We start from the raw sequence: 16,097 nt of genomic DNA, 5'->3' as shown, positions 1-16,097 counted from the left end.
TGGGTTTATCCTACTTAAGATTCACTGAGCTTCTTGAAACCGTAAATTATTGTTTTTTATATATTTCGGAAGTTCCTAGTCATCATTTCTTCAAGTATTTTTTTCTGTCCCTTTCTCTCTTTTCTCTCCTTCCGGAATTCCCATTACAAACATATTGGTACACCTGATCTTGTCCCACAGGTCTCCAAGGCTCTGATTATTTTTCTTCAGTGACTTTCTCTCTGTTCTTCAGATTGGATTTTTCACTATTAATATTTCAAGTTTGCTGGTTCCTTCTTCTGCCACTTCAAATCTGCTATTGAACACATCTAGTGAAGTTTTCATTTCAGTTACTATACCTCTCAATCCTAGAATTTCCATATTGTCCTTTTTTATCATTTCTATTTCCTTACTGAGATTCCCTATTTGTTGAGTCATTGTCCTCATGATATTTTCCACTTAGACATGGTTTCTTTTGTCTGAACAAATGTATAATAATTGCCATGAAGTTTTTGCTAAAAATAACATCAAGACCTACTCAGAGGAAGTTTCTATTGGCTACTTTTCTTTCTGAGTAGGGATCACATGTTCCTGGGTTTTTTCCTTCAACATCTACTGGGTTTGCTTGTTGTTGTTTTTTTTTAATAAAACTACATATTATAGATAATATGTTTAACCAATTCTGGATTATGATTTTTCCCCTTGAGGACTGTTGTTGTTGCTGCTTTTGTTTTGTTTTTGTTTTTTAGCAACCCTCTTGGAAATAATTTGAGAATCCGTCCCCCTGTGGTATGTAGCCATTGATTTTTCTGCTAAATTAAAAAAAAAAAATTCTTATTTTTATTCTTTAGCATGGCCTCCTTGAAGTCATCCCAATGTCTACACTGATTAGTGACCCGGCCAGTAGACTTTTCACTCTCTGCTGACAAATCTATTGGTGAGTTCAAGAGTGCATTCAAAGTTCAGAAAGCTTCAAAGTCGGCCTCAGCTTTTACTCTTTGCTGGACTTTCTCAGGACTTCTGAGCAGATGCCGGTCCCCCAGTAAGCCAGACGTGAATGAAGACTTATCTTATCCTGTTGTGGTTTTCTCATTAACAAGATCTCCCTACTAAATTTCTGGCTAGTTAACCATTCTGCGGCTTGCCCCTAGCAACATCGCACCCTCTAGCTAGCAAGGCTCTGAGCCTTCCACATTTGTTTCCTACCAAACTTGCTATTTTTACTGACAACACATCTGGGCACGAGGGTTTTTTGGTTTTGTTTGTTTGTTTTGTTTTTGTCCAAATCACGTCAGCTACCTCTGGTAACAAAGCTGCTGGATTTAAAGCCAGCCCAGCCTTGACTGCATTATGCTTTCCCTTGCGGAGGGAAAGGAAAGGCCATAGAGGCTCAAGCAAAAGACCAAAGCCTCCCATTATTCTTAACACAAATTCAAAAGATTTTCATGAATTAAAGCTTCTCAATTTAATGTCTGCCACTGATTCATTTTCAGAGCCCTAATGGTTATTTTTGACAATCCTGCCACTTTTGTATTTGTTGTTTAGAGTATTTGCCAACTTCTCCACTGTGTCATTGCAAGAAGTCCTGTTACTTCTATCTTATCATTTTCAATTTCTAATCTGTATATATTTTAGAATGTAGTTATTGTATTCTATAACATTTATGTAAATATATTGAATAAATTAGAGTACACGATTTAAATGATGTTATTAATATGTTCTGTGATCAACTTTAGAAAACATTCTTAAAAACTCTCCATTTCCCCTTCCTCGCTATGCACTCACACCTCACCCCATTACATTCTGATTTCTATTCTTATTACACTAGTGAAACGGCTCTAAGAGCACTGAGAACCTCTCTGTCGCAAAGACAGAATCTACCTCTCAGTCCTTACCATATTTTACCTTTCTACATCATTCAATAATGCTCCTTTTTGAAATTCCTATTTTCCTCAGCTTTTATAATACCACAATCTTACTTCATCAACAGCAATTTTTTCATGTACTTCATGGCCTTACTTTCAACATAAATACTAATGGTACTAGGGGTCTTATCCTTAAACCTATTCTTTTCTGTATGATCCCATATCATTGACCAACTACCACTTATCTGTTGATGAAACAATATCCTAGGTTCCATCTTATCCCTGACCTCCTAACTACCGTATCCGATGACCTGATGCGCAACTTTTACCTAACTGATGCCTCAAACTCACCATGTCTAAAGTAACACAGTTCATCCAATCTATTTTTCACTCTTATATTCTCTATCTTAGTAAATGACACTACCATTCACACCAATAACAGGGTCAGAAACTGAAAAATCATCTTAAAACCCTCTTACTTATTTTCTCCTTTAACACTGTGATTTTCAAAAGGTTTATTAGTAATTCCCTGATATGCTTAATTAATCTAAAATTTAAGAATACTGGCCACTTCTTTTACATAGACAATGATCAAAAAAAAAAAAAGCCTTAAAAAGAGAAGATGAAATTGTTACTCTGTAAGTAGAGGAGAGGCCCTGCCTATGCCCAAATCTCAGTAATACTCATCTAAAAAAAAATCGGGTCTCACTCTCTCTTTAAATGGGTATTTAATAACAGAAGGGTAAAAAAATACTTCATATTGAATGCTGCTATGTCCATGACCTAAAATTTCAACACAGAAATTTGGTTTCTATTTGTAATAAAAGATCCTCCCTGAAATACCTAAGTGAAGTCTTTTTATACAGAAGAACGGATTCTTCAACCTGGTGAGTGGGGAAAAACATGTACTCTGGAGTCAGAGAGTCCTTGGGTTAAATCTCAGCTGTATTACTGATTAGTTATACCTTAGGCGAATTATTTAGCCTCCTTGAATCTCAAGTTTCTTTGTAAAATGATGATTAAAAATATCTATATTTCAATATTAAAATGAAAGAGATGAAGTCACTACCTTACTTCAATACCTCATCATCCTCAGATATTACTTTACAGCTTCCTAACTGGCATTGGTATGTTCCATCCCAATTCTTTCTCACGTGGCAGTAATTCAAGATAATGCTCAATTATTTTATACTCTTGGTTCATTCATGCACTCACTCTTCCATTCAGTGGACAGTTGCTGATTATTTCCCTCAGTAAATATTTGAGTCCATCAGTATGAACTGGAGAGCAAGAAGAGATGTAGAGAAAGATACAATGGTGAGCAGACTTCACCCCTGAACTTGTGGAGTTTGGTGTCTGGTGGAGAAAGAAACCATTATATAATTACCAAAATAAATGTAAAACCACAACAGATATAAGTACCACTAAGAAAGGATATAGTGCAATGAGAGGGTGTGATAGGGGAATTGGCCAAGTCAGAAACGTTCTGCAAAGCCCTTCATTATTTATTGAGCCTTTCGTATCTTACCAGCCTCATTTCCGGGCATTTTCTCACATATAGTTTGTATTTAAACCATACTAAACAACTTAAGGAATATGAAATGTGCCATGCTTTCTCTCATCTTGAAATCTTCCAAACAGGCTAAAACATTTCTGCAATACCTTGTTTGCCCTAGTTAATTCCAGCAAGAATCCAAACAGGCAGTTCTTCATTACTTCTTTAATGCCTTCATCACACATGATGCTAGTATTAATCACCACCTCCACTTGGTAACTGATTTTCTCCTTTGTACATGACTAGCATTTTATGGGGAGATATTCTGAAATTATGCCAAAATCCTGTCTTCTTCAGTATCAGTTTCCCAGGGTGCTGAAACAACTAACCACAAGGTAGGTGACATAAAATAACTGTAATTTATTCACTCACAGTTCTGGAAGCAGTAAGTCCAAAAGTGCAGTATCACCAGGGCTTCACTCTATCTGGAGGCTTTAGGGGAGAATCTTTTCTACACCTCTTCTAGCGGTGGTGACTGTCAGTTTTCCTTGACTTGTGGCTGCATCACTCTGATCTACTTTGGTCTTTTTCAAGACTGTTTTGGCTATTCTGGGTCCCTTGTAATTCCACACAAATTTTATAATCCACTTGTCAATTTCTACAAAAATGTCAGCTCAGATTCTGATGGGGATGGTACTCAATTTACATTATCAGTTTGAGTAGTGAGTAGTATTGCCATCTTAACAACGTTAACTCTTACAATCCATGAACACGGGATGTTTTTCCAATCATTTAGGTCTTCTTAAATTTCTTTCAACACTGTCTTGTACTTTTCAGACCATAAAATCTGCATTTCTTCTGTTAAATTTATTCCTAAGTATTTTATTCTTATTGATGCTATTGTAAACTGAATTGTTGTATTTATTTCATTTTCAGATTGCTCATTATAAGGATATACAAATACAACTGACTTGCATATATTGTTCTTGTATCCTGCAACACTGCTGAACTTTTATATAGTTCTTAAAGCTTTTCAGTGGATTCTTTAGGATCTTCTATATATAAGATTATGTCATCTGTGACTAGAGTTAGCTTTACTTCTGCCTTTCCAATCTAGATGTCTTTTATATAAGTCTTTCTTTGCCTAACCACTGTGACTAGAACCTCCAGTACGATGTTTAAATAGAAATGGAAAGAGATGAAATCTTCGTTTTATTCCTATTTGGAGGAGAAAAACATCTAGTTGTTCACCATTAAGTATGATGTTAGCCATGGGTTTTTCAGAGATCCTTTATCAAGTTAAGTAAGTTCCCTTCTATTTCTAGTTTGCTGAGTGTTTTTATCATGAAAAGATGTTGGATTCTGTCAAGTGCTGTTTCTGCATCTGATACGACTGTGTCATTTTTGTTTTTTCTTTCATTGATATATTACATTAATGGATTTTTGTATGGATAACCAACCTTGCATTCCTGGGATAAGTGCCACTTGGTCATAGTGTGTAATTCATTTTTTTTTTTTTCAGAGAGGGTCGGGGGGGAGGTGTGAAGGGAGGGGGAGAGAGAAAATCCCAAGCAGGCTCCATGCCCAGGGCAGAGCCTGAACCGCACTCATGACCTGAGCCAAAATCAAGAGTCAGATGCTTAACCGACTGAGCCACCCAGGCACCCCATGTGTAATTCTTTTTATGTGTTAACTATTCTGTTGAGGATTTTTGCATCCACAGTCATAAGGGATATCACCCTGTAGTCTTCTTTTCTTGTGATGTCTTTGTCTCGTATCAGCATCAGGGTGGTACTGACTGACCTCACAGAATGGGTAGGGAAGTATCCATTCCTATCGTTTTTTTTTAAGAAGAGTTTGCAAATAATTGCTATTAATTCTGCTTTAAATGTCTAGTAGAATTCACCAGTGGTGCCATCTGGGCCTGGACTTTATAGGTAGTTTTTTGATTATTGCTTCAATCTCTTTACTTAATATAAGTCTATTCAGATTGCCTATCTCTTCTTGAATCAGTTTCAATAGTTTGTGTCTTTCTAGGAATTTGCCCATTTTATCTAAGTTAAATGATCTGTTGATTTATAATTGTTCAGGTATTCCTTTTTTGTACTTTTTATTTCTTTAAGGTGAGTGGTAATGTCCACTCTTTCATTTCTTATTCCAGTAATTTGAGTCTTTCTTTTTCTCTTGGTCACACTCGCTAAAGATTTGTCAATTTTGTTGATCATTCCAAAGAACCAGCATCTGGTGGCTTGACTTTATCTATTGTTTTTCTATTCTCTATTTAATTAATTTCTGCTATAATCTTTATTGTCTCCTTCCTTCAGCTTGGTTTAGGTTTGGTTTGTTCTACCTTTTCCAGTGTCTTTTTGATTTTTTCGTTTTTTGCTTTGTTTTGTTTTGTTTTTGTGAGAGAGAGAGAGCGCGCATGAGCAGGGATGGGGACAGAGGGAGAGGGAGGAAGGGAGACAGAGAATCTTAAACAGGCTCCATGCCCACCACAGAGCCCAATGCAGGGCTCAATCTCATGACCCTGAGTTCAGGACCTGAGCTGAAATCAAGAGTTGGATACTTAACCGACTGAGTCACCTAGGTACCCCTACATTATAATTAAAAAAAAAAATTTTTTTTTTTTTTAGCGAATGCTCTAGGGTTTACTGTATATATTTTATCTTATCCAAACGGGCTTCTAATTTATGTTAGTTTAATTTTCCAATTATATGGAACTATTACTCTTTTATAGCTCTATTCCTTTTCCTCCCTTTTGTAGTAATTTTTAAATAAACATCACATCAATTAATGTTACAAATCCAACAATACATTGTTATAATTATTTCTTTACCATCTGTAGTGATTTCCTTAGTCCACCATAGCTTTTATCACACACCTCCTTTGTGCTGTTATTGGCAAATATATTACACATATTACATTATAGGGAATGCATTATACATATATATATTATTTCATACTCCTGCTTCTTAAATATGTTAAGAGAAGAAAGGAGAAAAGTATGCATCTCCTCTTTTACAATGACGTCATTACCTTTATTGGTGTTCTTTCTTTTTCTGTGTGGACCCAAATTACCATCTGGGGTTACCCTGCTTTTACCCTAAAGAACTTCCTTGAGTATTTCTTGTAAGGTGGGCCTCTCAGTTTTTGATGATCGGGGAAAGGCTTTATTTTGCCTTCATTTTTTAAAAATAGCTTTACTGGATATAAGATTCTGGTTAGTAGGTTTTTCTCTCTGAATACTTTGAAAATGTTACCCTATTGCCTTCTGGCCTCCACTGTTTGTGCTGAAAAATCCAGTGTGAACCTAATGGGGCTCCCTTTAAGTGACACGTCATCTTTCTCTTGCTGCTTTCAATATATTCTCCTTGTCTTTGACTTTCACTATTCTTTCACTATATATCTGTTTGAGGATCTCTCTTTTTTTTTAATTATTATGTTATGTTGATCACCATACATCACATCACCAGTTTTTGATGTAGTGCTCCACGATTCGTTGTCTGCGTAAAACACCCAGTGCTCCATGCAGAACGTGCCCTCTTTAATACCCATCACCAGGCTAACCCATCCTCCCACCCCCCTCCCCTCTAGAACCCTCAGTTTGTTTTTCAGAGTCCATCGTCTCTCATGGTTCACCTCCCCCTCCGATTCCCGCCCCCTTCGTTCTTCCCCTCCTACTATCTTCTTTTTCCTTTTTTTAACATATAATGTAGTATTTGTTTCAGAGGTACAGGTCTGTGATTCAACAGTCTTACACAATTCACAGCGCTCACCATAGCATATACCCTCCCCAGTGTCTATCACCCAGCCACCCCACCCCTCCCACCCCCCACCACTCCAGCAACCCTCCGTTTGTTTCCTGAGATTAAGAATTCCTCATATCAGTGAGGTCATATGATACATGTCTTTCTCTGATTGACTTATTTCGCTCAGCATAACACCCTCCAGTTCCATCCACATCATTGCAAATGGCAAGATTTCATTCCTTTTGATGGCTGCATAATATTGTTTGAGGACCTCTTTGTGTGTAATCTTACTTGGATTTTGTTTAGCTTTCTGCCTATGTAAGTTATTGTTTTTCAATAATTTGTGACGTTTAGAGCCATTATCTCCTTGCATGCTTTTTCTTTTCCTTTCTCATCTTCTGGTACTCCCATTAGGCATATGTTGTTGCACTTGATTGTGTCCCACATTTCTCTGAGGCTCTGTTCATTGTTTCTAGTTTGTTCTTCTTTTTCTTCTTGAAGTTACATGATCTCCATCAATCTAACTACACATCTGCTTCTTCTTCCAGGTCAAATCTATAGGTAAGCCTCTCTAATGAATTTTTTATTTCAGTTATTTTACTTCCAATTCCATAGTTTTCCATTTGGTTCATTTTCTTAATGATCTCTATTTCTTTATCAATACTCTAATTTGATGTGACATTGTCATCATACCTTCCTTTGCTACTTTAACTGTGAATTACTTTATTTCTGTGAACATCGTCTATAATGGCTACTTTAAAGTCTTTTCCTGATAAATCTGACATGTGGTGTCTCTGTTTCTTGGCTTGCTTTTTTCCAGTGCATGTCTCATACTTTCCTGTTTCTCTGCATGTCTCATATTTCCTTATTGTTGGAAACTACATATTTTAGATAATATATCATAGCACCTCTGAGTACTGGTATATGTCTCTCCTTCTAGAACATGTTATTGTTATCTGCTTATTTGTTTAGTGACTAGTGGACTGTTTCAGTGAAATTTATTCCCCCATCCACAGTGTTCAGCTTCTAATGTTGTTCCTCAGGGAAGCACAGATTTGGTATATCCACAGTTACCCTCAGATCACTGGATCACCATGGATTGGGAGGGCTCTCTTCCCATCTTTCCTTAACCGCACCCAGCTGTTAGACTCCAAGAATTGATGGCTGGTTGCTCTATTGTTTTCAACAACGCCCTGAGGAATAAATTGGTCTATAAACAATCCAATCAAATTCTGGTTCCTTTGAAGGAATAGTTTCTGAGATCAGTGTCTGATTTTTGTTCTGACCTCTGGAAGGCTGTTGGGATTTTTATTCCCTGGATCTCTCCTGCAAACTAGCTAGACTACGGTATAGCTTGTATCTTGAACCTCCTCTCAAATGCCTTTTACCACAACCTCCACTGTACTTTAGGATATTTCTAGGCTTCAACTTCTTTGTTCTCTGTTGCAAATGAAGTCAGTTCCTTTGGGAACAAATTAGGAGCTGTTTTATGGTTCGTTTCTCTCTCTGGGCAAATCTTTGAGCCAGTGCTCTAAAGCTAGGTGTGGGGGACAATGGCAAAGTTCTCTCTGAGTGATACTCCCACCGTAGGAGCTAAGAGCTCAGTGGAAGGAGAAGGGACATAGTCTGGGGTCCTCTCAGTTTTCCTCTCCTGGGATGGAACAACCAACTTACAATCTGAGGCAAAAGTGATCTGGGCCCCCATATTCTCAACATGCTGCAACCAAATTCCACAAGTAGGGGCTAGGCCGAAGGGAGTCCTTGCTCCTGCACTACACTCACCCAGGACTTAGCTGCAGCAACAGGCAGCTGGGGACAGGAAGAGAATGCTGACATCGTGTTCGTCCCAGGAGCCATGAGTCTAGGTTGGGGTAGGGGGGATCCTGTGTTCTAGGCTACAGTAGTCCTAATTGGAATCTCCACCTCACTGAACTGGCAAGGAGAAAAGAGGGAGCAGTACTGGCTTAAAAACCATTCTCGGGGCACCTGGGTGGCTCAGTCAGTTAAGCGTCTGCCAGGGTCCTGGGATCGAGCCCCATGTCGGGCTCCCTGCTCAGCGGAGAGCCTGCTTCTCCCTCTCCCTCTGCCTGCCGCACTGCCTACTTACGCTCTCTCTCTCTCTGTCAAATAAATAAATAAAATCTTTTAAAAATAAAATAAAATAAAATAAAAACCATTATCAGGGGCGCCTGGGTGGCTCAGTCAGGTTAAGTATCTGCCTTCAGCTTGGGTCATGACCCTGGAGTCCCTGGATCGAGTCCCACACTGGGCTCCCTGTTCATCAGGGAGTCTGCTTCTCCCTCTGCCTCTGCTCCTTCCCCCGCTCATTTTCTTTCTCTCTTTCTCTCACAAATAAATAAATAAAATCTTAAAAAAAAAAAACCCACTCTCATTTCTTACCAAATTTTCATAGATGTTCTTGAATAAATGTCTCTTCATTGGCTGTTCAAACTTAGGACCATGGTTTTGGGGGTTGTCATTATTTCCATGTTTCACTGGGAAGTGGGTCAGCAGAGCTCCTCATACTGTCACGACAGAAGTCACTCTCCCACTTGTTCTTTAACATGGATGTGAAGGATCAATACATGTGTGATCTAGGGCTCTATATGTGTAATCTCATTTAATCTTCACAACTGTGGTGCAGACACTACAGACCTTGCTTTTACAGATCATGAAAGTGAATCCCAGAATCATTTAATAACTTGCTCCAATTAAAACAGCAAATAGGGGGTAAGGGGCTGATTCCAACCAGGCTTAACCACCTCCAAAGCTCATGTTTTTGATCACACCTATTTTTTCATCTTTTACACAGATCCTTTTAAAAATCAGAGCTCGGGGCGCCTGGGTGGCTCAGTTGGTTAAGCGACTGCCTTAGGCTCAGGTCATGATCCTGGAGTCTCGGGATCGAGTCCCGCATCAGGCTCCCTGCTCCGCAGGGAGTCTGCTTCTCCTTCTGACCCTCCCCGCTCTCATGTGCTCTCTCTCTCTCATTCTCTCTCTCAAATAAATAAATAAAATCTTTAAAAAAAAAAAAAATCAGAGCTCATGGGGCGCCTAGGTGGCTCAGTCATTACGCGTCTGCCTTCGGCTCAGGTCATGATCCCAGGGTCCTGGGATCGAGCCCCGCATTGGGCTCCCTGCTCGGCGGGAAGCCTGCTTCTCCCTCTCCCACTCCCCCTGCTTGTGTTCCCTCTCTCGCTGTGTCTCTCGCTGTCAAATAAATAAATAAAATCTTAAAAAAAAAAAAAATCAGAGCTCATGTAACAGTTACATCTCTGTGCAGTCACAATGATTTCTTTAGGGAATACATCATTTTCTTCCTCATCTGCATCTTTTATAATAATACTAGGAGAAGTCCTATTCTGTTTCCTCATGTCTTACGCTGCATTTCCATAAAGAATCTCTGATCAGGGGACTTTACCTTTTCTGTACTTTTTAAAATCTGTTTTCCTGAAGATCTCCCTGCTAGATCTGATGTGCAATGGGTTTGGGTCTTTGATTATTATAAACATTAAAATGACAAGGTCTCTTTTCTCCCAAGATTACCTTTGTGCATAAGCACATACACAAAGCCAATTAAAAATATTATTAAGAAATGATGATACCTCCTTTAAAAAAGACTGAAGCTTCTTAGGCCCAAATTATAAGATTTCAGGGAAAAGCTGAACACACACACACACACACACACACAAAATCCATATAGTCACAACTGACCAGTCACTAATAAGAACATCCCACTTTAAAAGTGATCTCATGCTTTTAAATGTACTTAAATGAGTAAGTACCAATATTTAAAACATAAAAAAAATTCTGACCACAATTGAAACCAAAACATAACCCAAAAAATAAACTAGATAAACCCAAAGTATAAGAAGAAATCTTTCTCCTTAGTCACCCAAACAAAAATAAATAAATAAATAAATAACTGACATGTCAATGCATATCTGAAAATTTAGCCTTTACCTCTACTTGGCTCCATTTATCATTGTTACAAAAAAAATTTTTTTTGGCCAGTTTTTACCAACTCAAAAAGTCCGATTTCCTGGTAGCAGATCTGCTACTGCGCCAAGTGTTAGAGAAAAAAATAGTTACTGCAGACCAAACCTCCCAAACTACAAGAATCATCAAGGGAACTGTGAACACATGGTAAGGAATACAGTTACATGTTCTATTTAAACAAAGTTTAAAGAAAGCATTAGAATGAGACTGTTTGCACCCAGTGGCTCTTTTCTCACACAACAGAGGCCCACACACCACGGGAGCCCCTCCACATGTGGTGACCCCCAGTCGAATCTGGCAACAGCAAAGACCCTTGGTCGCAGGCTCAGTAGGGATGTTTGTTTTGGGAGATCTGTAATCTCAGCTGTCAACACCTGACTGAAATAAACAAAAGAGCTCTGCTGAGGAAACAAAGACAGTGACGGGACTTAAGCAGGTAAACCAAAATAAATTAAAATTCTTGATGGAAACGGACAGCCCTGCGGGACAGCATCCAGTGACAGAGCTGCTCAAGTGGCTAAGGCATTGACCAGCTATTTTGGGTTTGCTAGCGTGTGCTCAAGAGCTTTTTAAAGAATGCAATAGAGGTACTTACCAAATATTTCCCCTCCACTAGCATATTCTGTCACCAGATAAATCATCCGTTCTGTCTCCATAACCTGGTACAAAGGCAGGAAAGCGACAGACAGTGACACAAATGACAGGCTGATATCATAGGAAGAGAAACTAATGACTCCTCTTTTGTCATTTGAAATATTAATAACCATTAACTGCTTAAAGGAAACTTAAAACACCAGAGAGGGGAACAGGCATAAACGCTATAAAGAAGAAAGGGGGAAAATAGGTATTCCTCCAAGTTCTTTAAAGTAGTACGTATTTACTACTTAAGAGAGACAGTCGTTTTGTTGTTCCTTGAGGCCTCTGCGATCTCTTAAGCTCCACAAAAGTGAGAAGCAAAGAAGCTGCCAAGAACCAGAAAGTTCACATTCAACAATGATCACTTGAAGTTCAAATATGCCCCCACCAGCCACAAAACCCAATCAAAACAAAAAAAAAAAACCTAGGGAAAACAAGGGGAATCACTTAGGAACTGCGCAGAAATCACAGGTGGATGTGTTTTTTTAATGGAAATGACAACTTTCCTCTCTGTATCCATTTATTCAAAATTGGGAAGAATAATGTAAATATTCAACACTTAAGTAATATACTCATTTGTATTTTGTTTTGGTCCCTATTTTGTTTTTTTTTTTATTTAGTTGTAGTGTGTTGGCAGTCCTTTCTTCCTTTTTTACCTTTGTCATTAAATATTTTTTAAAGTAATATAGGAGTATCTATGCTCATGATAAACTTCTTAAATACCTGGTATATTAAAAAAAAGGCCAAAGATTTTCTTCTTTCCAGCCCCCTCCATTTTATTCCCCCAAAGGAAACACTGTTAATAAGCTAATTCATTCTATATCTAGAGCAATGCTGACCAATAGAAAAAAAAATGTAGGCCTCATATATAATCATATATAATCTTAACTTTTCTAATCGCCACATTAATAAGTAAAAAAAATAAAATGAAATTAACTCTAATATTTTATTTACCCAGTATACCCAAAATACTACTTAAAAATTTTTTTAATTGTAAACTACTTCAGTTTTCACATTAATGAAGATTAATAAAATTAAAAATTCAGTTCCTCATTCACTCTAGTCACATTTTAATACTCAATAGCCAAGTGTGGCCAGTGGCTATCATATTGGGCAAGAGAGTTTTAGACTTTCACCATAATTCAGTCAATTATTTTGCTAAATTATTTCCCAGTTACTTGATCTTTGACATCTTTACACATTGATACCATATAACAGCATTACGTGTTATAATCACACATCTTTTGAATGGCTTCATGGTATTCTGTCATACAAGTACACATTACTTTTCCAATCTAATAACTGTATCATCCTTTTTTTCTCTTTAATTCTTAAGAACTGTATATATTGGTGATATTAGCTCACTGTACGTTACATGCATCACTGCCAGGCTCTTCCTGTATGTTGATTTACACAACAACAACAACAAAAGTAAGTGCTCTAAATATATGCAGGTGTTGAGAAAAAAAAAAAGAAAAGAAAAAAGTAAATGTCATATTGTATATCTCCTTTGTACCCCTGGGTGTATAGACTTTTATTGACTGCAAATGTTCTTTTACTGTTGAATTTTTCAGTAGCTCAAAAACTTTCCTATTCAGTTACCTATATTTGGCTCCCTCTATAAACTGACAAGACTGAAGTTTTGGCAAATGACTTGAAAACTACCTGGATACGATTTATAAAGACAATTTGACAGCCATTCACCTTGGCAGCCTGGAATCCCCCATTAACAATACTAGCTGCCAGAGAGCAAAATTAAACCTTAAAAGAAGGGCATTGTTCAAAGCCAGGGCTGAAAGTATGAGAACTCTTACTGGCTAATGAAATCTTGGGTAAGAAAGATCAATTTTGATAATTCAGTTATAAGGTTAATACCTACAAGTTAACCTCTTGAGGAAAGTCAGCCTCATAAGCCCTACAACTATTTAAAGATGATTTATTTTAAAAAGTGAGGTCAAGAAGTTCACTCGGTCGATCAGGATAGGAAGGAAGCAGAGGTCAAACACCTCCGAGTTTGCAGACACAGGTCTTCAGGCAACACCAGGAAGCTTTCACGGGTTTGCTTCTGGGGCACAACGTACGTGTGGTTCAACAGAATTCAGTCTGATGCATTTCAGCAAGTCTGCTCCTGCTGATCTAATTCATTTCATGATGTGAGCAGCTGATGCCAGAAAAAAGCCCTAGAGCTGTAGCCTTAACCACACACACTAACATCACAACATGCTTTCTTTTCCATAAAATTAATAGACTATGAAAGCCTGCCCATTGTGCCTCCACCCTTATACACGGTGCCATGTCTGGGCCGGCAACCATGTACTGCAGACCAACAGCAGCAAATGAACCAGGTGGGTGGTCACTTCCTGAACAGGTAGGTGACGGCTGCTCTGGTAGAAAGCAGTGAGCAGGGCTGGCCCTCGGCAGAGGTAGAGCTTGCGGCTGCCAACACACTGCAATCTGAGAAGCACCCCAAAGCCCCACCTCTCCCAAAATACCTCTTCCACCGCCTGCTAAGGTAAGGTCTTCTCTTTCTATCTGGCTTGAAATTCCAGTCATTAGATTTACTGCTCTTGCAGTAAGGTAAGGGAATCATTGTTGAGGATGGCATGAAATATGCATGGTTCCTGGGAAGGTAAGAAAACTAGAATGGAAATCTCTTCCATTCCACCAAATCAATCTCGTGGTTATCAAAATTATCAAATGCTACCTTAGGAAACCAAGTCTAGGGCCCTACTAGAAAAGAGGTGAGTTCTGACTAATACAAGGAGCCATACTTAAAATATCCTTCGCCATCATAAGTCGTACCAGGATCACAGAAATGAGTATTTAAGGAATGTTATAAAAAGATAGTTATATTCACCTCTAGCTTTTCATCCCCCAAAATTCTCCATTCCTTTGGCTTTCCCATTCTGTTTCAGGATTCAGATCTACATAAATAAGTTCTTGTCATCTTCTGAATAATCCTCTTGTGTAATCCTCACAAAGAATGGTACCCAAGTTTTAAAGAACAAGTTTAAAAGGCCTACATGGGTAAGGTAGATCTTACTAGTAAGTAGCCAGGTAAAACATAAGTGCTGAGTGGGAAATAAAAGGGCAGGAAAACAGCAGGATAAACATGTGAACACAGAAACCAAGAAAAGTTGCAGATGTTCACCCAGACACCTTTTCTTTTATACACACAAGTGACTATTCTGGGCTCTCCATCACCACACACTGTGCCACCAAGGGACCTACCTGGTAGAGCCTGATGATGTGGGGATGGCAAAGCATTTTCATAATTTGAACTTCCCGGAAAATCTTCTTCAAGTTTTCTTCATCCAGCTGGGTCTTGTCTATGATCTTGATAGCAACCTGAGAACAGAGGAAGAAAATTTACTCTGATACATGATTAAAAGCAGTTCACTAAGGAAAATTAAAACCACTTTAAAACATTATATTCCACAAAATACAAGCTGCCACCATTTTGTTTACAGAATATCAATGAATAAAATTATTTTACTCTTTTTATAAAGTCAGGAAATGGATTCCTAGCAAGTTGGTCTCAAAGGAACAGATTCCAAAAGCTAACGGGTCTTTCTGCCATTTCTTAAACTACTCTGACAGTAAGACCTTATGACAAACAAAATACTTCATTACTCCACAGATGTGATCACAGTCTGGGCAAATCAGGCTTTGATGCAGACAATGGTACGTCGGGTCTCTTATTAAGAGAAAATGCTTATATCACAAGTACATGATAAGTTAGTAAGGTTCGACGACAAATTCCACAGGTGCGTCCTACACGTCACCAGGGGCTTTGCATAACTCGGTAGCAGAAGTGGTATGGTATGGTGGTGGTCGCTGCAGTCACTATACCCCAAACATGTGCTGTGTGCCAAGCAGAATTCTTCGTGTTTCCAAGTACTACATCATTTAAACCTCACAATACCCTACATTTTATTAACCTTATTTCCCAAATAGGGAAATTGAGACACACAGAGATAATTTACCCAAGATTAAGCCATTTACAGCTAGTATGCGGCAGATCCAGGACTGAAGCCCAAGTTGGTTGGCTTTACAGTCAAATTCTTAATGTTAATGCTACAAAAATCTGAAGATCTTTCTGTACTGTATATATACTGCTTCAGTATCAAACATCTATTTTGCTCATCATTGTTAAGACATCCAGCAGCACATACGTTTTAAAACAGAATGAAAGATGAAGAACTTTTTTTACTCTACCAAATGTAAACTTCTTCACTATTCTTAGTGAAATACTCAAAATATTGTGTTGCCCCAAAATATCACTATATCTCCGTCTCAGTCGATACACAAATAATCAAAGAATATTAGTCTGATGAAGGACCAAGCCAAGGTAAATTCTAGCCCCTTCCA

The 16,097-nt window shown here is 38.2% G+C and overlaps 1 protein-coding gene across 1 annotated transcript in view; it reads right to left on the bottom strand.

Annotated features, from left to right (window-relative positions):
* SIK3 (SIK family kinase 3) overlaps nt 1–16,097 on the bottom strand; it is a 242,595-nt gene that overhangs the window by 94,875 nt on the left and 131,623 nt on the right. The window contains exons 2-3 of the mRNA XM_044919695.1: nt 14,958–15,074; nt 11,686–11,749 (exon numbers count right to left, since the gene is read on the bottom strand). Coding sequence (XP_044775630.1) covers nt 11,686–11,749; nt 14,958–15,074 — 181 coding nt within the window. The remainder of the gene's footprint in view (nt 1–11,685; nt 11,750–14,957; nt 15,075–16,097) is intronic.

Source organism: Neomonachus schauinslandi, chromosome 11 (genome assembly GCF_002201575.2).
Source record: "Neomonachus schauinslandi chromosome 11, ASM220157v2, whole genome shotgun sequence".
Classification (NCBI taxonomy): domain Eukaryota; kingdom Metazoa; phylum Chordata; class Mammalia; order Carnivora; family Phocidae; genus Neomonachus; species Neomonachus schauinslandi.
The sequence above is the reverse complement of the archived record's forward strand: the minus strand, read 5'-3'. Positions and strand labels throughout refer to the sequence as shown.